This window comes from Spinacia oleracea, chromosome 1 (genome assembly GCF_020520425.1).
Source record: "Spinacia oleracea cultivar Varoflay chromosome 1, BTI_SOV_V1, whole genome shotgun sequence".
Classification (NCBI taxonomy): Eukaryota; Viridiplantae; Streptophyta; class Magnoliopsida; order Caryophyllales; family Amaranthaceae; genus Spinacia; species Spinacia oleracea.
In genome coordinates this window covers 27,306,437-27,329,169 of record NC_079487.1, presented here as the reverse complement: position 1 = coordinate 27,329,169, position 22,733 = coordinate 27,306,437, and the positions used below count along the sequence as shown (strand labels likewise).

Below are 22,733 nucleotides of genomic sequence, written 5' to 3'. Positions count from 1 at the left end.
AAGAGTTTTTGGCGGGAAAATTTTTCACCAGGAAATGACACGTGTCATTCCTGGTGTCTCTTTTAGTATATAGCAACAATAGATGTTATACTCCAAATATATCATGTGTTTTAACCATTCAATACGTACGTATGTGTATGTCAAAAGTTGTCTTTTTATCTCGCTTCAAATTTTTTGTAGGGCACAATGGAATATAAGGTTGACACACACCAGTCCAATTCCTTCATAGGAGTATAATTTTTCCAAAAGAAAAATTCGTTTAATTAGGTGAAATTGCAATTATGTATTGCGTGCATCATCATCATATTGTACGTAGTATTAAGTTCCAAATTAAAGTGTAATAAGGGATTCTGTCACTTCAATGTATACATCTAATCTAAGATCGTGATGTAATATAAAAATAAATATGTCAATTTTTTTATGTTAATTTACAAATGGAACATTCTTAAGGCCTGTTTGGTTAAAAGTTGTTAACTGGTTGTACGACTTGGTTTGATTAGTTAATTTTATAAGATTGTTTGACTAACTGGTTGTATTGAGTTGCGAAAACTTCTGAATAGGTATCCTACATCGGAATCGGGACCGCATCTCTACTGATCACTGTAAAGAAAATATTTTGCTATATATTTATGTAAAAATGTTTGCTAAATACGAAGTAGTTGTTAGATATAATGTTTCAGTTATAAGATAACCAATATGCTAAAATCTTTTCTAAGAAGCTCCTCATAAGATTTTTGTTCCAACAAAACTCTTTAAAATAGTTTCTAACCTAACACCTAAACTATATTTTAAAATAGCCCCACAAGCTAATTTTCACAAACAACTCTTTTTGCTAAAAAAAAAGGCAAATTTGTCAAAAACTACCTTATAAAATATGATTTTTGCGAAAAACTACCTTATAAAAAAAATGTTGTAATAAACTACCTTATAAAAATGTTATGTTGTTAAATACTACCTTTGGCTAGATTATGAGCATTAATTCAAAATTACGACGTTAATTTTACTAGGTGCATATTACGCGACATCTAACGGGAAAGACGTAATTAAATGGCACGTGACATATATATGGTAAAGTCAATCCCGGAATTTCGATGAAACGTTCGTAATTCGGGAAAATGTAGTTTCTTACAACATAAATTTTTTATAAGGTAGTTAATTGCAACATTTTTTTTATAAGGTAGTTTTTTACAAATAATTAAATTTATAAGGTAGTTTTGGACAAATTTGCCAAAAAAAAAACCATTCCAAACAGTGCGTTATAATATTCTTTTATAATAACCATTTCGCTAAAACCTCATTCGGTCTTATAAAGTGGACTCTCTCTGAACTTGTCAGCCAATCTCACATAGCCCTTGCACGTATTTAAAAGAGAAATTCTTATAATATTCTTTTACAAAGATATGTTATCAGTGTGGGGAAGCAAAATTGTTTTCTGATGCATGCGTAAGCCAAATTCCCCCCACTAGAAAATTTGGAATATATTACAGATTCTTATATTTTGCTAAGGAATTTTACGTCACCATGCAAATCAATCAAAATATTATGCGCAATAGTTAAAATATATTATTCTGTTTTCTTTAAGAAGAAGCGATATATGCAGTTTAATATTAAAAAATTGGTTCTCTAAACCTTAATAGATATGTGGATATCAATCATGTCGTTCTCGATCATTATTGTTGTAAATCAGATGACGTATTGAAATGCATTGTGCATTTGTGCCCTTTTCCCCTAGGATAAGATCGATCATAAGAGAAGCATTGTGTAATTCAGTATTTCATCCGTTCTTAAATGATTTTCATATTTATTGTATCGGCATAAATCAGAAAATTAGAAAATGAAAAAGAGAATTAAAGAGAAGCAGAAAAAGAAAGTTTCTTATATTGATATTCATGTGGAGGGGTACTTGCTTAGAGAATAGTAAAGGAAGAAGTTTCTTTGTCATAAAGAGAATTAAGTAGAATTATCAATTGCTTGTTGGTTAAGTGGTGATTGGGGCTGAACTTGATAGGGAAAACTTGTGTTCGATCCCCTGCAACAGCAATTGGAAGGGGACTGGAACCTAACCATTTAGAACTCGCCCCGAATCCGGATTAGCCCTAAGGGTGAACGGGATGCTAACACCAAAAAAAATAAAAATAATAATAAGTAAAAGTGTGAAGATAAAAAATAACACCTTTTAACGAAATGTAGAAATATCACTTAAAAATGACAATTCCGCTTGCATGGACCCGGTCCACCATAAGGTTACCATGGACCAGGGTAATTAGGTAATTTGCAGCGCATATACCGTTAGGAAATCACGTGATCCAAAAAAACAGAACGCGCGACCCAACTAAACCCTAAAATCACTATTCTCCAGCAGCTTCTCTCTCCTCCAGCAGCTTCTCTCTCCTCCAACAGCTTCTCTCTCTTCGAGCTTCAACAATGGACGACGATTTAATCGATTTGAATATCGATTTAAATCGCGCAATAGAAGAAAAATTGTATAATTATGACGGTAATATTCGAATCCTAATAACTAACTACGAAGAATTATAGTAACTTTCATACTCATTGAGTAATTATTATTATTTTAGAAAATTTAGAGAATCATAGAGAAGTATATGACGTTGAAGATGAAGATGAAGGCACATCTCAGCAAGTTATGGTTGCAAATCAATGTATTGAAGAAGGTATGATATAGTATCTCTTAATATATATATAGTAACTGTTATGTTGATATAGTTAACATATTATAATTGCAGTAGTGTAACTAACATATAAAGAGGAATTATATTTAACGTAGAGTAACTATAACATACAAAGAGAAACTATGTTTAATGTAGAGTAACTATCTCATATAGACAGGACTTAAGAGTAACTATAAACTATAGAGACTAACTATATAACATGAAGACACTAGTGGAAAAAACCCCTGTTGTAGCCCCCTTGTTGAGGGGGGCATACATAAGCGCGCCTCAATAGCTACTTAGTCAACGCGGGTCAAATATTTTACTATTCTATTGAGGCGGGCTTTTTTGGTGTTCGCTTCTACAGAAGCTGTTGAAGGGGGCTTTCCTTGCCCGCCTCAATAGAGAGAAGCTGTTGAAGGGGGCTTTTAATTGCCCGCCTCAATAGGGTCTTTCTGTTGAAGGGGGCTTTTAATTGCCCGCCTCAATAGGCTACATTAATTTAAAAAAAATAAAACCACCGCCAAACAGATAAGCTTCTCTTCTCTTCACATCTCGTCGTCGTACTTCACATCTCTTCCAACGCATACCTATCCTCACCGCGCGACTCCACCACCACCATAACCACCACCACCACCTTCCTCACCGCGCGGCTCCACCACCACCATCTGAAGGAGAGTTTCCCCACCGTCGTCTTTCCTACCTTCGCGCGACTCCATCTGTTTCACACAATCGATTTGTGAAGCTAGGTTAGTTTTTATTTGCAATTATTTGGGTAATAATCCTCTTTTTTCTCGTGCATTTTCCACTTCATTTCATTTTTGTTTGATTTCCCTTGTTCATCGACCTAATTGCCCCTGTTTGTTGTTTGAATTCCTGTTTGAATTCCTGTTTGTGGATGGGTAAGGGGGAGAGCCTTCCCTCTTCATATCCTTTATTATGAATTAAGATATCCAAGGACATGATACAGTACTAAAAAAAGCTAGGGAAAAATTGCTCAAAAATCCAATTTATTAAACAGAAGGTAACAACTTCCCAGGTGATGCTAGAGCATTTATAGCAAGTCTTAAACAGACTTCAATTATCCTTAAACTTCCTCACGTAGCTTCAAATAAAGAAAAAGGATAGTTTATGTTTTTTAAATTCTAGTTAGGTTGATTTTTGTTGTCCTTCGTGCACTTTATAGGCTTGAGTTGACTGAGTATTATTTGAGGCACAGATTACATGGCACATTGGCCATTATCTTTGCTCATTGGCTCATCTGTTTTTTGTTTGAATTCCTGCTTGAATTTCATTTTTGTTTGAATTTCTCGTGCTAGGTTAGTTTTCTGTTTTGGAATACATGGCTTTTGGTGAAATGCCATTTGATTTAATGTCTGGCTTTTGGCATTGGACAGACTACTAAAGAGACTTAAGTACCCAGGAGCGACTGAATTTGGGGTGGATTTGTCTTAGGCCAACATCTCAATTCAACTTGATGTTGGGAAGGGAGGAAATAGTGGCTCAAATGCTATAGCACCCGTTGTAGAGGTAGGTTATGAGGTTCTCTGATACTTTCTTTTGTTTATGAGGTAGCACCTTTCTTTTGTTTATCACTATTCTCTGATACTTAGAGCTGACTGACTGTCTGCCAGATTGCCTTGATATTATGCTAAAATGACACCTACGAGGTTACTTGTATATGACTTGGTGGTAATAAACCTGGCCTTCACTGGATTATTTACTTCAAGATTTCTTATTGGACCTGTATTGTACTTGAAAAAAGGTAGTCAGAGTTTGAGGATATCGCTAGATTGATCTGATTTTAGCTGAATGAATATGAAGTAAACCGAATTAACCCGAACAGGACCCAATCCAAGTGAATACGTTGCCTTTTTTCTGCTACCCTGTTAGTGTTTCAAAGTGTAGTCTCCCAATTCCGCTAACCTAATGTGCAAATGGGTTTATTTACACTGAATGCAGGTTTCGTAACTAATTTAAAACCTAAACATGAGCATCGCTGGGATCTATTGATTGAGTACTGGAGGATGGTTTTTACTGATATTTTATCTTTGGATAAGATTGCATCATTAGAGAACAAAGATCTTATGCCAAGCTAGTTTATACTTAAATCGATTTTAGTTTATTCCTGTGAAATCTTATGTGAAGCTAATAAATGTTAATGTTGACACATATTCCTGTTTTGTTTGGTTTTAAAATTGAGATGAGGTCTTACCATTTTTCTGATGTATAGTTCTTGTGTCAAAATTAAGAATTTGTGGCTTGATTTATCTAATTCTGTGTAAAACCTTGTGTTATTAGAAATGAGTCGTCGTTGGATGTACGGTGACCATACTACGGTGGAATACTTGAGTGGGGTTGAGGAGTTCCTTAGATGTGCTTTAGCACACCAACGGAATACGAAAGCCGCAAAGATCTATTGTCCTTGCCGTGATTGTAACAATGTAAGGCGGTTAGGTGATATTGATGAAATTGAGGATCATTTATTTCGTCGTGGGTTTAAGCAAGATTACCATGTCTGGTTTTGGCATGGTGAGAAAATACTTGATCGTCCAAGTTCTAGTGTGAATGAATTTGATGTTCTGGCAGAGAGTGATGAGAGTGATGAGAGTGATTCTGATATTTCTGAGAATAATGAGATGGATGATGATGAGCAAGAAGATAATGAAATAAATGAAATGATGGATGCGGTGAAAGATCACTTGAATGGACGACCTCACATACTCGAGCAGGTATTAAAGGCTGCTGAGACGCCTTTGTACCCTGGGTGTACAAAATTCAAATTGTTAGAATGTGTGGCATCACTTTCCAACTTGAAAGCGGAGAGTGGTTGGACCGAAGAAAGTTTCACGAAATTATTGAAACGACTAGGTCTTTGGTTTCCCGATGGCAATGACATTCCCACCTCTGCCTATTATGCCAACAAATTGACGAATCCCTTAGGCTTAGAGGCCGTCAAGATAGATGCTTGCCCAAATGATTGTATTCTTTACAGAAAAGAGTATGAAAATTTGGATAAGTGTCCAACGTGTTCTATGTCGCGTTACAAGCGTAAAGGGGCCAATTCAGCTAAGAGGGGACCGCCCGCCAAGGTATTGTGGTATCTTCCGATCATACCTAGGTTTGAGCGCTTGTTCTCCGTAAAGAAGAATGCTAAGTATCTGAGGTGGCATGCGGAAGGGAGGAAGAAAGATGAATTCCTTAGACATCCGGCTGATTCTCCTCAATGGAGAACTATTGATAAGAAGTATCCTGAATTTGGCAAGGAGGTTAGAAATCTGAGACTTGCTCTATGTACAGATGGGATGAATCCATACGGCTCTCTGAGTAGTCAGCATAGCACTTGGCCGGTTCTTCTTGCAATTTACAATCTTCCTCCATGGTTGTGTATGAAACGCAAGTATATCATGTTCTCACTCCTCATCTCAAGGCCTAAGCAGCCAGGACATGATATAGATGTGTATCTCGCTCCACTCATAGATGATTTGAAATTGTTGTGGAATGAAGGTGTTCCAATGTTCGATGCTCACACCAACTCAAACTTTACATTGCGGGCAATGGTTTTCTGTACCATAAATGATTTTCCGGCCTATGGAAACTTGTCTGGGTACAAAACCAAAGGAGAACAAGCATGCCCTATATGTGAAGAGGACATGAAGCCCACACGGTTGGATCATTTCAAGAAAAATATCTACCCAGATTTCAGGAAGCACCTTAGTCGATATCATCCTTATCGTAAGAAGAAGAAGGAATTCAATGGGTTCACCGAGGAAGGAGTAGCTCGTACACCTTTGACAGGATCACAAGTTTATGAACGTATCAAAAATGTTGAAACCAAATACGGTAAGTGCTTCAAGTCCAAGTCTAAAAAGGGTGTTTTATGGAAGAAAGTGTCTCCATTATGGGATCTTCCCTACTGGAAAGATGAAGGAAATAATGCCCTTGGTCCAAGTATGCATTCTATGTTAAGTCTAATAAATGCGGTTCAGTATTAATTAACAAGTTAATAATTCAGTGAGATCAAGTGAGCTGAATGCCTAGCTAGAGGCCGCTTCAGTTCAAGTGGAATTAATGATATTAATCCACAGCTTACTCTTGACTGAACCCGTAGGGTCACACAAATAGTACGTAAACGGATCAAGTATTTAATGGCATTAAATACTCCATCTATGAATATTCGGAACCAACGGATCTTGGTTTCAGTGGGAGCTAAGATCGTCACAGGCAAGAAATGAATACTCCGGAAACGATGATATTGCCGAAAACGGAAATATGGATCGTATCGGAAATATAAATATTATCCAAGTCGTAGATGTTGCCGGAAACGGAAACATGGTACGTATCGGAAAATATTATCGGAAATGGAAATATTGCCAGAATCGGAAATATTGCCGGAAACGGAAATATTGTCAGAATCGGAAATATTACCGGAATCGGAAAATAATTCCGGAAACGGAAATATTAAATATTTGTTCGAAACGGAAATTAATTCCAGAATCGGAAATATTAAATATTGTTCGTATCGGAAATGAATTCCGGAATCGGAAAATTTAATCGGAAGCGCATCGTACGAATAAGCATCGGACGAGGCCTGCCGGACGAGGCCCAGCACGAAGCCAGGCCATCGCCCAGCAAGCCAAGCGCGCCGCACAAACAGCCACGCCAGGCCCAGCGCAAGGCCAGGCCCAGCAGGCTGCGCAGCGCGCACAGCGCGCACAGCACGCGCAGCGCGCAGCGCGCGCGGGCGCTGCGTGGGCTGCTGCTCGCGCGCACGCATGGGGGCCCATCGTGGCTGCCGTGCGTGTGTGTGCAAGTGTTTGTGTTCGTGCACGTTTCCTAAAACATGCAGAGTTCGGTTAATGATTAAATTCCTAATTCTATTTGATAAATTAATTAAATTAGAGTTCTTGTAGGATTCTAGGTTTAATTAATTTGTATCTGAGTAGGATTTCGATTCCCTTTCCATACCCCTATAAATATGAGGCTAGGGCTCACAATTTATAACAAGTTTTCAAAGTATTCAAAGTGAGTTTTTGAGAGAAAAATTCAGTCACACATTTGCCTATAAAGTGCCGAAAATAATAGTACCTTAAGGGCGATTCTAGTTGGTCAATCTTAAGGCGGATCCGGACGTGCTGTGGATTATCTACGGAGGGACGACACTTGGAGTCCTAAAGACTTGTTCTTGTTCGGTTCGGGCGCAGCTAGGGAAGGCACGCAACAAAGAGTATGCATCTAAACTATGCTAAATGATTATGTGTAAATAATATGTTTTCCTGGCTTTATGGTTTTTCCGCATGATTTATGTAATATCATATGTATCATAACCTAACAGTGGTATCACGAGCCCCTTATTATTTTCATAATCTAAATTGCATGAACATGGTTAAATATTACAAATTTGCAAGAATTAAAAGGGGTGATTAATTTTCGTAATTGTTAATTAATTGCAAATTGCGTTTATTTAATTATACGTACGCAGTTTTTCGGCAGTTTCTTCGTTACTCATCCGAATTGAGTGATTTTTGTGTCAATTCCGCATGTAAAAGGCATTCTAAAATTTTGACAAAAATAGTTATTTTCTGCCGAACCCAGAATTCTCAAATTCGAAGCCTAACTATGACTTTTCGAAGGTTTTAGTTTTTCGAATGCAAAATTTCGTAAATTTAAGATGTTAAATTAAATATTTGCGATTCTTGTTGATAAATCTTGAATTTTTGATTGACCTACTGCATATGTTTAACAAGTTTGAATGCCTAGTCTTGTTAATTATGCAATCTAATTTGTAATTATGATTAATTTGTTGAAAATTAGAATAATTTAGAATTAATTTGATTTTCATAATTAATTGTAATTTAATTAGAAACCTATGATTAAAAACCACCATAAAAATTGTAAATTTATGATAAATTTTAAATTTTTATGACCTAGACTTGAATCCATAACAATCGGAAATCAATTGGATAATAAATTTTCGATTTTTTCGCCCTAAAATTATGAAATTAATAATATTTATTAAATTGTCATTAATTTTATAAATTTTAAATTTTTTATGCGATTCGTTCATATAACTTGCACGCACAAAGCAATGGACGCTTCGTGTTACCCTTAAGGGGTGTTGTATAATGCGGGCATGCGACGACGAGCAAGGGAGCTCGTCGCCCGTGCGGCACGAATGCAATGAGCAAGGGCGTAGTGCACGAGCACAAGGCAGCAGCCCTGCCTTGTGTCGTGTGCCACGAGCAATGGACGAATGGGCATGGGCGAAGGGCGAGCCAAGGCAGTCGCGTGTGGGCAGCAAGCGAGCTGCGCCACAACGCGCGCTGCCTCGCACAAGAGCGCGCAGCCTCGCGCGCAGCGAGCGCAAGCTCGCGTGCCACGAGCGCTGCGCCCAGCATTGCTTGCGCGCACAGCGAGCGATGTCGCCCGCCCAGCGAGCGATGTCGCGCGCCCAGCGAGCGATGGCTCGCGCGCCCAGCGAGCGATGTCGCGCGCCCAGCGAGCGATGGCTCGCGCGCCCAGCGAGCGATGTCGCGCGCCCAGCGAGCGATGTCGCGCGCCCAGCGAGCGATGGCTCGCGCGCCCAGCGAGCGATGTCGCGCGCCCAGCGAGCGATGTCGCGCGCGCACTGCGAGCGATAGCTCGCGTGCGATGAGCGCTGGCGCGCGCAGCGAGCACCAATGCGTGCGGAGGCTTGCGATGGGGATGCAGCAGCTATGCGACGAGCGCATGGGCTGCGCGCACATGGCCAGCAATGGCTGTGTGCGTGCGGCCCATGGGCGTGCAACGCGTAGGGTGTTTGCGTTACGATTAAAGATCGTTTTGAATGTTTAATTTGAAAATTCCAGTTCACGTAATTTTAATTAATTTTAAAATTAATAATTTAAATTATTTTCTTGGATTTTAATTTTGAATATTGTAATTATAATAAATTTTATTTATTCTAATTATTTTACTAAAATTAAAATCATGAATTAATTTAAATACGACTGAAATTAAATTAAACTTTTTGGATTCAATTATAAGTTTATATGAGCTTTAAATTTTAATTAAATTTGTATGTTTCCGGTTAGACTAGAAATACATTTTTATGTTTAAAATTAGTAAAGCATATGAATTTATTGGTTTAAGTGGGAGCGTATTTTAGTCATAAACTCTTGATTAGGTCTACAAATCCTTAAGGTTAAAACAACTTGATTAGAATTAATAAGGACTGAATAATTGGTAGATTATTGGTGCCCTTGATTAATTGCTGCAAATGTTTACGTGATGCATAATGTGTTTTACTAACCAGCTATGTGGGCCATTCATGATAATGAATGGGTGAATGGTATATATTGTATATGTACTGTTTTGCAGGTTATGAAGTGACTAGTATGGCCCAAATAGGATAGAAAATATGGTCTGCGTACCATTAATTTGAATGTAATTGGTCTAAAGTACCAAAGTTATTTTTCAATTCAAATATGGTCTGCGAACCATCAAATAGTTGTAATTAGTTATAGCTTATCCTATTTGAAGAAAATGGTGCCTCCCACGGAGATTTTCAAGACGGACTTTGAAGTCAAAGCTTCAAGATGAAGTCGGGCCATACTAGATCACAAATATCTTATGCATGTTTTAAGTTATTTATTGCTTTTAAATATGTCTTAAAATGCATGAGATCAAAAGCTTGATTATGTTGCATGATTAAGGATTTTAGTTCACTTAAAATCTAACCAACATAGTAAGAGCCTTAAGTTCCAAACTTAAAAATTGAGTTAAAAGGTGCCATGACAAAATATACACTTGCTTGGATATCCTTTACATCAATCTAGTAATAGTTTTCGCTCAGCGAGGTGTTACTTATTGGTCCTAAAGGGGCAAGGTACACAAATAATTGTGAGTACATGTTAGTTTTGGTGAAACTCAACGATATAAGTAAGGAGTCCTTTTATGTCGTGGCAAATTCGATAGGTTTACCTAATAAGTTCTTAGACGTACCTATCAACCAAGAATAGTTTCTAGACTATTAGCAAAAGGCTTTTGCTTACCTAAGATGTTCTAGGATTAAGTCGACAAACTGTGCTTAGTTCTTCAATGATTTTAGGATCTTGGAATCATTTTATTCACACCTGCCGGAACACATAATTTGAATAAAATGCTTAATAAACATTGAATTATGCATGTATGCTAGAATTTAAGTTTATTAAGAGAAACTGTGAATGGTTATTTATTTGTTTATTCTTTTCAATTGTAGTTTTTAATATGGCAAACAACAATTCATTCAACATTCGATCAATTCTCGAAAAGGAGAAGTTGAACGGGAAAAACTTCCTTGACTGGCAAAGGAACTTGCAAATAGTTCTTATGCAGGAAGAAAAGGAGTATGTCCTAGATGAGGCGATACCCGAAGCTGCAGGCGACGGGGTCACTCAGGCAGCCCTCAATCGTTGGATTGATGCCAACAAGGATGTGAAATGTCTAATGCTCGCCACCATGAGTGCGGATCTGCAGAAAACGTTCATCAACTCAGATGCTTTCACAATCATCAGTGAGTTGAAGAACATGTTCCAAGATCAGGCTCGAGTCGAAAGATTCGAGACTCATAGGCAAATTCTTGAGACCAAACTTAAGAAAGGCGAGCCCGTAAGTCCACATGTTCTCAAAATGATTGGACTCATTGAGAATATGAGTCGGCTGGATCAGCAATTTTCTCAGGAAATGGCTATAGACACCATCCTCCATTCTCTTCATAGCGGGTATGATCAGTTCAAACTGAACTACAGTATGAATAGTCTGGACAAAACGCTCACTGAGCTTCACGGTATGCTAAAGACCGCTGAAAAGACGCTCAAAAGTGATAAGCAGGATGTGCTTATGGTGCGTGGGGGCAAGTTCAAGAAATCTGGAAAGAAGAGGAATGCTAAGAAAGGTGGCAACAAGGCCAGCCCAACTAAGCAAACTGGCGCCAAATCTGCAAAGAGGAAGGTCAGTCAACCCACTTCTGAATCCGAATGCTTCTACTGCAAGAAGAAGGGGCATTGGAAGAGAGATTGCTTGAAGCTAAAGGAAGATCAGAAGAACGGAACAGTCGTTCCATCTTCAGGTATTTTCGTTATAGACTGTATACTTGCTAATTCAACTTCTTGGGTATTAGATACAGGTTGTGGCTCACACTTATGTTCCAATCCACAGGGACTAAGAAGAAGTAGAAAGTTAAGCAAGGGTGAAGTCGACCTACGAGTGGGAAATGGAGCACGGATTGCTGCATTAGCTGTAGGAACTTACTATTTGTCGTTGCCCTCCGGGCTAGTTTTGGAACTGGAAGAATGTTTCCATGTTCCAAGTCTTACTAAAAACATCATTTCAGTTTCTTGCTTAGATGCTAAGGGATTTTCCTTTTTAATAAAAGACAATAGTTGTTCGTTTTATTTTAAAGAGATGTTTTATGGATCTGCTAGATTAGTCAATGGACTTTATTTATTAGATCACGACAAACAAGTATATAACATAAATACCAAAAAGGCCAAAAAGGATGATTCAGATCTCACCTATCTGTGGCATTGTCGATTAGGCCATATAAACTTGAAACGCTTAGAAAGACTTCAAAGAGAAGGAATTCTAGAACCATTTGACTTAGAGGATTATGGTAAATGCGAATCATGTTTACTTGGCAAAATGACAAAGCAACCTTTCTCTAAAGTTGGAGAAAGAGCAAATGAACTATTGGGTTTAATCCATACAGATGTATGTGGACCAATGAGTACAAATGCTAGAGGTGGTTTCAGCTACTTTATCACTTTCACTGATGACTTCAGTAGGTATGGTTATGTCTACCTAATGAAGCATAAGTCTGAATCCTTTGACAAATTCAAGGAATTTCAGAGTGAAGTAGAGAACCAATTAGGCAAGAAGATTAAGGCACTGCGGTCTGATAGAGGCGGTGAATATCTGAGCTATGAATTTGATGACCATCTGAAAGAATGTGGAATTCTATCAGAATTGACTCCTCCTGGAACACCACAATGGAACGGTGTGTCGGAACGGAGGAACAGAACCTTGCTAGACATGGTCAGGTCAATGATGGGTCAGGCCGAACTTCCATTAGAATTTTGGGGACATGCACTAAATACAGCTGCACTCACTATAAATAGAGCTCCGTTTAAAGCTGTCGAAAAGACTCCATACGAATTATGGTTTGGAAAGCCTCCAAATGTGTCTTTTCTTAAGATTTGGGGATGTGAAGTATACGTCAAACGATTAATTTCAGACAAACTTCATCCAAAATCTGACAAATGTATCCTTGTGGGCTATCCAAAGGAAACAAAGGGGTATTACTTCTACAATACATCTGAGAATAAAGTGTTTGTTGCTCGAGATGGTGTCTTTTTGGAGAAGGATCACATTTCCAAAATGACAAGTGGGAGAAAAGTAGACCTCGAAGAAATTCGAGTCGAACAACAAACTCTAGAGAATGCTCAAGATGACATTCAGGATGAAACTCAGAGATCTTTAGAAGAATCTGGTGAGAATCATGGTCAATCTAGAAATGTTACCCCGCGTAGATCGCAAAGATATAGATCTCAACCGGAAAGATACTTAGGTATTTTGACGAACGAGAGCTATGACGTTCTATTACTTGAAAGTGATGAACCTGCGACTTACAAGCAAGCTATGACGAGCCCTAGCTCCAAGCAGTGGCAAGAAGCCATGCAATCTGAATTAGACTCCATGTCTGAAAACCAAGTATGGGATTTGGTCGATTTGCCAGATGGCTACCAAGCCATTGGAAGCAAATGGGTTTTCAAACTGAAAAAGGACAAGGATGGGAAACTTGAAGTTTTCAAAGCTAGATTGGTCGCAAAAGGTTACAGGCAAGTCCACGGTGTGGATTACGATGAAACCTTTTCACCAGTTGCAATGCTAAAGTCTATTCGGATAATGTTAGCAATCGCTGCATATTACGATTACGAAATATGGCAGATGGATGTCAAAACTGCTTTCTTAAACGGCGTTTTAACAGAAACTGTGTTTATGACACAGCCTGAAGGTTTTGAGGATCCAAAGAATGCTAAAAAGGTATGCAAGCTAAAGAAGTCAATCTACGGATTGAAGCAGGCATCCAGGAGCTGGAATATACGTTTTGATGAAGCAGTCAGTGACTTTGGTTTCATCAAGAACGCAGACGAATCTTGTGTATACAAGAAGGTCAGTGGGAGCAAAATTGCTTTCCTAGCATTATATGTCGACGACATATTACTTATCGGAAATGACATTCCTATGTTGAACTCTGTCAAGATTTGGCTTGGGAAATGTTTTTCGATGAAGGATCTAGGAGAAGCACAGTACATATTGGGCATCAAGATTTACAGAGATAGATCTAAAAAGATGATTGGACTTAGTCAAAGCACTTATATCAATAAGGTGCTTGATAGGTTCAAGATGGCGGACTCCAAGCGAGGCTACCTACCCATGTCTCATGGAATGACTCTAAGCAAGACTCAGTGCCCAAAAACACTTGATGAGCGTAGACGAATGAATGGGATTCCATATGCATCATTGATTGGTTCAATAATGTATGCTATGATATGTACACGCCCGGATGTTGCGTACGCACTCAGTGCTACGAGCAGATACCAGTCAGACCCAGGAGAGGCGCATTGGACTGCTGCCAAGAACATTCTGAAGTACCTGAAAAGGCACAAAGATGACTTCCTGATCTATGGTGGAGATGATGAATTAATTGTTAAAGGCTATACGGACGCAAGTTTCCAAACCGACAAAGATGATTTTAGATCACAGTCTGGGTTTGTCTTCTGCCTCAACGGAGGAGCAGTAAGCTGGAAAAGTGCTAAGCAAAGCACCATTGCGGATTCTACAACTGAAGCGGAGTACATTGCTGCACATGAAGCAGCAAAGGAAGCTATATGGCTAAGGAAGTTCATAGGAGAACTTGGTGTAGTCCCCTCCATTAAAGGACCAATAGCCCTGTATTGTGATAATAACGGAGCTATTGCACAGGCAAAAGAGCCTAGACACCACCAGAGAGTCAAGCATGTACTTCGTAGATTTCACCTTCTACGAGAGTTCATTGAAAGAAAAGAAGTCGAGATAAGCAAAATTGGAACTGATGACAACATATCAGATCCATTAACTAAACCTCTGCCGCAGGCGAAGCACAACTCGCACACTGCAGCTATGGGAATCAAGCATATTGGAGAATGGCTTTGATGTCTCTGTTTAATGTTTTAAAGTTTTAGAGTTTAAATCTTTGTAAAACATTATTGGTTAATCATTCACAATAAATGAAATGAATTCATTTTTCCATTTAATTTATGGTTTATTAAATGATGAGTCCCTTCAATTTGACGATATATTCAAGATAGACTGTCAGGACCAGTCCTGTGACTAAGAAATGTCTATCAAGTGAACTTGAATGTCAAAGGTTGAAAATGGTCCCTAATCGGAGTTTTCTATAAAATTGGACGCATAGAAAACGTTAGACGATTAGAATGCAAGATGACTAGTAGTTCTGTTTCTTGAACTATGTGGACATGGCAATGTCATAATCATTTGCATAGATACTTACTTTGGGAAGACTAGTATCGGACAAGACCTATGAAACTTTACTGTAAGAGATGAAAATCTGTCATAAGTAAATTTCATTAAATTATTAGACACTAAATCCTCAATACCTGAGTGATTTGAGATTACTTGTTTGAGAACTGGTTGCTTTGACGTTGACCAACCGTCGCACCGTAAAAGGAGGCTATAAAGGCAACGCTCAGGTAATCACCTATCAAACGAAGTCTAATCTCAAGATCGCAAGATTGGGATTGTCCTCCCATAAATCGGGATGAGATGCTTAAAAGTTGTACAAGGCCACTCGGAGAGCTAGAAACTGTGAAATGCATGGCCGTGCTCGGATGAATCATAGGCTATGATTATCTGTTTATTTGATCAGTTGAACTCTGAAACCGAGGAACACCTCTGGACGTAATAAGGATGACAACTCTTACCTTATGTTCAAGAGCAAGCATCGAGCGACAAAGGAATTAGGAAATGCACACTTGTCCCTAAGGACAAGTGGGAGACTGAAGGAAATAATGCCCTTGGTCCAAGTATGCATTCTATGTTAAGTCTAATAAATGCGGTTCAGTATTAATTAACAAGTTAATAATTCAGTGAGATCAAGTGAGCTGAATGCCTAGCTAGAGGCCGCTTCAGTTCAAGTGGAATTAATGATATTAATCCACAGCTTACTCTTGACTGAACCCGTAGGGTCACACAAATAGTACGTAAACGGATCAAGTATTTAATGGCATTAAATACTCCATCTATGAATATTCGGAACCAACGGATCTTGGTTTCAGTGGGAGCTAAGATCGTCACAGGCAAGAAATGAATACTCCGGAAACGATGATATTGCCGGAAGCGGAAATATGGATCGTATCGGAAATATAAATATTATCCAAGTCGTAGATGTTGCCGGAAACGGAAACATGGTACGTATCGGAAAATATTACCGGAAATGGAAATATTGCCAGAATCGGAAATATTGCCGGAAACGGAAATATTGTCAGAATCGGAAATATTACCGGAATCGGAAAATAATTCCGGAAACGGAAATATTAAATATTTGTTCGAAACGGAAATTAATTCCGGAATCGGAAATATTAAATATTGTTCGTATCGGAAATGAATTCCGGAATCGGAAAATTTAATCGGAAGCGCATCGTACGAATAAGCATCGGACGAGGCCTGCCGGACGAGGCCCAGCACGAAGCCAGGCCATCGCCCAGCAAGCCAAGCGCGCCGCACAAACAGCCACGCCAGGCCCAGCGCAAGGCCAGGCCCAGCAGGCTGCGCAGCGCGCAGCGCGCGCGGGCGCTGCGTGGGCTGCTGCTCGCGCGCACGCATGGGGGCCCATCGTGGCTGCCGTGCGTGTGTGTGCAAGTGTTTGTGTTCGTGCACGTTTCCTAAAACATGCAGAGTTCGGTTAATGATTAAATTCCTAATTCTATTTGATAAATTAATTAAATTAGAGTTCTTGTAGGATTCTAGGTTTAATTAATTTGTATCTGAGTAGGATTTCGATTCCCTTTCCATACCCCTATAAATATGAGGCTAGGGCTCACAATTTATAACAAGTTTTCAAAGTATTCAAAGTGAGTTTTTGAGAGAAAAATTCAGTCACACATTTGCCTATAAAGTGCCGAAAATAATAGTACCTTAAGGGCGATTCTAGTTGGTCAATCTTAAGGCGGATCCGGACGTGCTGTGGACTATCTACGGAGGGACGACACTTGGAGTCCTAAAGACTTGTTCTTGTTCGGTTCGGGCGCAGCTAGGGAAGGCACGCAACAAAGAGTATGCATCTAAACTATGCTAAATGATTATGTGTAAATAATATGTTTTCCTGGCTTTATGGTTTTTCCGCATGATTTATGTAATATCATATGTATCATAACCTAACAAAAGATTTGTCGGTTAGGCATTGTCTCGATGTAATGCACATTGAGAAAAATGTGTGCGATGCTATCATCGGGACTTTGCTAAACATACCAGGAAAGACCAAGGACAATGAGAATGTGCGGAAAGATATGAAAAAGAAGAATATTCGACCAGATTTGTGGCCTGTTAAAAAAAAGGATGGTACAAAGACCTTTCTGCCTCCAGCGTGTTACACAATGTCGAGAAAGGAGAAGAAGAAGTTTTGTGAGTGCTTACATGGCATTAAGGTTCCCTCGGGATATTCGTCGAATGTTAAGCGCCTAGTGTCTCTCTCGGACCTTAGGTTGATTGGTATGAAGTCTCATGATTGTCATGCACTGATTAATGTATTTTTGCCAATTGCACTTCGTGGGATATTGCCGAAACACGTGAGACATGTTATAACAAAACTTTGTTTGTTTTTCAATTCCATATGTGCTAAGGTGATTGATCCGGAGACTTTGGATGCTTTGCACAATGATGTTGTTGAAACTCTATGTCGATTTGAAATGTATTTTCCGCCTTCTTTCTTTGATATAATGGTGCATTTGATTGTCCATTTAGTTCGCGAAGTCAAGTTATGTGGTCCGGTGTTCTTAAGATGGATGTATCCTTTTGAGAGATTTTTTAAGACTTTAAAGGACAAAGCAAGGAATCCGGCTAATCCAGAGGGTAGTATCATTCGGGGAGTCCTTAAAGAAGAGATTTCTGGATATCTAGCTGAGTTTTTGTCAAGCCTTGAACCAATAGGACTTCCAAAATCTCGACATGTTGGTAGGCTCGCAGGGGAGGGAGTAATTGGTAAAAATGTGATATCTCCTCCATCGGAGAGGAAGAAGAAGGCACATCTTTGTGTGTTGCAGCATCTTACAGAGGTTCATCCTTATTTAGAAAAGCATCTGCTTGAATTGCAACATTGTAATCCTAAGTTGAAGGAAAGAGCGTTGATGCGGGAACATAATCGCACATTTATTGAATGGTTTAAGAAGGAAGTTGGAAAGAAACAAGACCATGATGTTTCTGATACGATCAAGTGGTTATCTCGAGGTCCTCGACTATGTGTTCGATCTTTTGAAGGATATGATATCAATGGGTTCACATTCTACACTAGAAGGCAAGATGAAAAGAGTGTAGTGCAAAATAGTGGAGTAAAGGTTGTTGCATCATCTAGGGTCTATGCAAGCGCTAAGGATAAAAGGCCGGTTGATTCAACACAATCATATTATGGTGTTATCGAAGAAATATGGGAGCTTGATTATACCTATTTTGTGATCCCTGTTTTTCGGTGTCAGTGGGCTAACAACCAAAATGGTGTGAAGCGAGATGAAATTTTCCCGGGTTTAACCTTGGTGAACTTTGATCGACTAAGTGACAGTGACGAGCCATTCATTCTAGCATCACTAGCTAAGTAAGTTTTTTATGTGGTTGACAATATTGATCCTAGATGGCGTGTTGTTGCCCAAGGAAAAAGACATATTTTGGGTATTGATGATGTTGTAGATGAAGATGAGTATGATGAGTATGATGACACACCTCCGTTACCAATGGTTGTTCAACCATTGCCAGAAGAGGAGGATGCAAATAATACTAATCATATGCGTACAGATCATACGGAAGGAATATGGGTTACGAATCGTAATTGAAACATACATGTGTAAGTTCGGGCTTCACTTCTGATGCATTGTTGAAGTTTTTGACTTTGTTCTTTCTATTCATATCTGAAAGCCTGTGCGCCTTGGAATTTTTGTTATCTTGACTACTTAAATTTGAATAGTGAAGGATACTTGTGGATATTAATTCATATTTTTTTTCTAAAAATTCAACCCCAATCAATTGCCACTTGTATTGTGAAGAGGAATTGCAGTGATAGTCTCCTACTTTATCCCTCCTATTTAAGTTACTGAGAGTCTGATACTTCTAATAACTTGACTAACTTTATCTGGTTTTTTCACACAGGTGTAAACTTGGTGAATGTCGTATCCTCTTATGTGAGCCAGGTTCCAAGCACAGGTTGCAGAAATTGCAGTTGAATTTTCCTAGGTTAGTTTTCAGTACATTTTGTCTAATAATATCAATTACCTGTTCTTGTTTGCATGGCTTTGGGATTGGTAACTTAGTTTCTGATGTTTGCTTTCTGGTGGTTGATGATGGATAAGTACATAAAAACCGTTTTGAAGATGACTTTGTTTACAATTTGATACTTTGCTTACAGTATGGTGTAATTTACATGTTTGAAGGTGAAGATTTGAACTCCAGAATCATCAAATTAGACCAGGAATAGAAATCTGAGTGATGTCTAGAAACTGTCCTGTTCCTGAAGTTTCAAAACTTACAAAAATTGTAACTTGTGTCATCCATAACCAGAAAAGCAGCATGAAGTACTGTTTTAGCTTCTCAGTTCTTTCCAATGCAACTGAAATTAAAGAGGCTGATCAGTTCTTTCCAATGCAACTGAAATTCATCAAAATAAACAGAGATTCTTTGGCCAATTGCACTAATCAACTCAGTGAAGTACTGTTTTAGCTTCTCAGTGCACTGATCAGTTCTGTTCTGTGCACTGATCTGCACTGCCCAGATCAGAACTGTGCAGATCAGTGGACAAAACTGATCAGAACTGTGCAGTTATGTGCACTGATCTGCACAGCTCAGATCAGAACTGTGCAGATCAGTGCACAGAACTGGTCAGTTCTGATCAGTTCTGTGCACTGATCTGCACAGCTCAGATCAGAACTGTGCAGATCAGTGCACAGAACTGGTCAGTTCTGATCAGTTCTGTGCACTGATCTGCACAACTCAGATCAGAACTGTGCAGATCAGTGCACAGAACTGGTCAGTTCTGATCAGTTCTGTGCATTGATCTGCACAGTTCTGATCTGAGCTGTGCAGATCAGTGCGTAGAACTGGTGAGTTATGATTTTTTTTTGGGTTGTTTTTTTAGGTGAGGTTTGATTTGGGATTGTTTTGCATGTTAGGTGTAATACCATAAGGCCATTATTTTAGGTATAGCTTTGTAAATGGCCAATTGTAGCATTTTGCCCTTAATATAAAAAAACAAGACATAAACAGAGATTCTTTGGCCAATTGCACTAATCAACTCAGTGAAGTACTGTTTTAGCTTCTCAGTGCACTGATCAGTTTTGTTCTGTGCACTGATCTGCACTGCCCAGATCAGAACTGTGCAGATCAGTGGACAAAACTGATCAGAACTGTGCAGTTATGTGCACTGATCTGCACAGCTCAGATCAGAACTGTGTAGATCAGTGCACAGAACTGGTCAGTTCTGATCAGTTCTGTGCACTGATCTGCACAGCTCAGATCAGAACTGTGCAGATCAGTGCACAGAACTGGTCAGTTCTGATCAGTTCTGTGCACTGATCTGCACAGCTCAGATCAGAACTGTGCAGATCAGTGCACAGAACTGGTCAGTTCTGATCAGTTCTGTGCACTGATCTGCATAGCTCAGATCAGAACTGTGCAGATCAGTGCACAGAACTGATCAGAACTGACCAGTTCTGTGCACTGATCTGCACAGTTCTGATCTGAGCTGTGCAGATCAGTGCGTAGAACTGGTGAGTTATGATTTTTTTTTGGGTTGTTTTTTTAGGTGAGGTTTGATTTGGGATTGTTTTGCATGTTAGGTGTAATACCATAAGGCCATTATTTTAGGTATAGCTTTGTAAATGGCCAATTGTAGCATTTTGCCCTTAATATAAAAAAACAAGACATAATGTATACACAACCTACCCGTTTGTAGGCAGACTTTCATAGTCTTCATTTGAAACATGTATCAATTTTATTATAACTGAAAACTGAGTATTGCTCTCTTTTCTAAGTATTGCTCCCTTTACTAAGTATTGCTCTCTTTTCTTTGTTGCAGGACCGTAGCTACCATGGATGATCATCGTGATAATGAAATACAGGGAATTGATGGAGCTAGTCATCCTACGGGGGAATCACAAGGTACCAACACTAGTAAAAAGACCAAATTCCGTGGTCCGTCAAAAGGAGTTCAAGCCAAAAAGCCTATGCATCTTCAGTATAATCAATATGGAATCCCCGATGGAGAATGGTCAGGAGAATACGGGAAGCAAGTTGGGTCTTGTGCTGCTAGAATTAACATTAATGTGAAAGAATATTCAACGTTAGATGAACACACAAAGAAGGGGTTTTGGGAGGAGACCAAGGTAAACATTGAATAAAAACTTGATTTGTATTCTCCTAGATTATCTATTTGTGTAGCATACGTTTCTAACAATCTCTTATCCATAAAATTAACAGCTTCTGTTCCACATTATTGATGATCCGGCTAAAAGGAGAGAAAAATATTTTCATATGTGTGTGGCGAAACGCTTTGGAGCTTTCAAGTCCAGGTTAACGCGGCGTTGGATAACTAAGAAAGAAAAAATGCCGAAACATCAGACAAATGACATGCCTTGGGACATCTACCATCAAATCACAGAGGATGATTGGAAAACATTTGTGATGGAACGAAACAAGCCGGAGATGTTGGTAATAATGAATTTACTTTGCTAGATATTTTTTTATATAATTATATGATTAGTTTGTTGTTGCCATCTTTAAATGTTCGACATGTTCTTTATGTGTTTTTTGACAGGTTCGTAGAGAAAAAGCAAGTAAAAGTGCATTACAAAACAAGCACCCACATCGCACAGGCCAAAAGGGTTATGTTAGAAAGAGACCAGAGTGGATAAATGATGGGCGACTACCGCCAGAGGCAGCTTTAACCCTCTCAAGTGGCTCCTCCTCAGTGACCTCATCACTCACCACAGCGCCAGATAGATTTAAGAAGTTTAGATCAGTAGAGTGGATCTTGGCTCATCAAGTTAAAAACAAAGAGGGAAAGTGGGAAGTTGACCCGAATGATAAAGAAGCCGTAAATATTGCTAAGATGGCTGTAAGTGCATATGAAATTTTACGTTCTATATCCTTTTCTTTCCTAATTCCTAGTTCTATTGCTAAGATTGCTTCTCCTTTCCATCATGTATACCATCTAATTTTTACTTTCCTAATTCTTATAGTTGGAGTACATAGAAGAAGAGGGAAAAGGAAATATTTCATTCACCCAGGGAGAAGATGCCCTCACCAAGGCTATGGGAAAAAAGGATCACCGTGGGCGTGTCAAGGCAACAGGTGGAGTTAATGTCGGTTACAAAGTTGCTTTCGGTCCAATAGACCGAAGTAGTAGATGTGGCCATATTGAACCATCACCGGAGGCTATCGAATCAATCAGAGCTTCGGTGAGAAGGGAGTTTGAAGATCAATTAGAGAGAAAGGTGGCGGAGGCCCTCCAAAACCAACTAGCCACATTGAAAGCAACCGGTCAACTAAACACCCTCTCTACCCCTGCACTTGATTCTGCTCTTGTAAGTGATGAGTTTGATGTTAACCGTGCACTCGTAACCTGTTGTCCGAGTTCATCGCAGCAACCACGCGAGCAGAAGGTATATATTCTCTATAGTGCATACACTCAAAATACCCCTAGCTAGGTTTTTAATATTGTACTTTGTAGTGATTTCTGAAATTTTGTAAATTTATTTGTGAAGGCCATAACTCCATGTCGTCTTGCCC

General features: G+C 39.1%; 1 protein-coding gene across 1 annotated transcript; it reads left to right on the top strand.

The window, feature by feature from the left end:
- The first annotated feature begins 5,704 nt into the window (after positions 1-5,704).
- Positions 5,705-22,651, top strand: LOC130463436 (uncharacterized). Its single transcript, XM_056832569.1, has 7 exons — positions 5,705-5,761; positions 18,437-18,552; positions 19,101-19,184; positions 21,022-21,328; positions 21,423-21,653; positions 21,760-22,059; positions 22,184-22,651. The coding sequence occupies exons 1-7, from the start codon at positions 5,705-5,707 to the stop codon at positions 22,649-22,651; spliced, it is 1,563 nt and encodes a 520-aa protein (XP_056688547.1).
- The last annotated feature ends 82 nt before the right edge of the window (positions 22,652-22,733 follow it).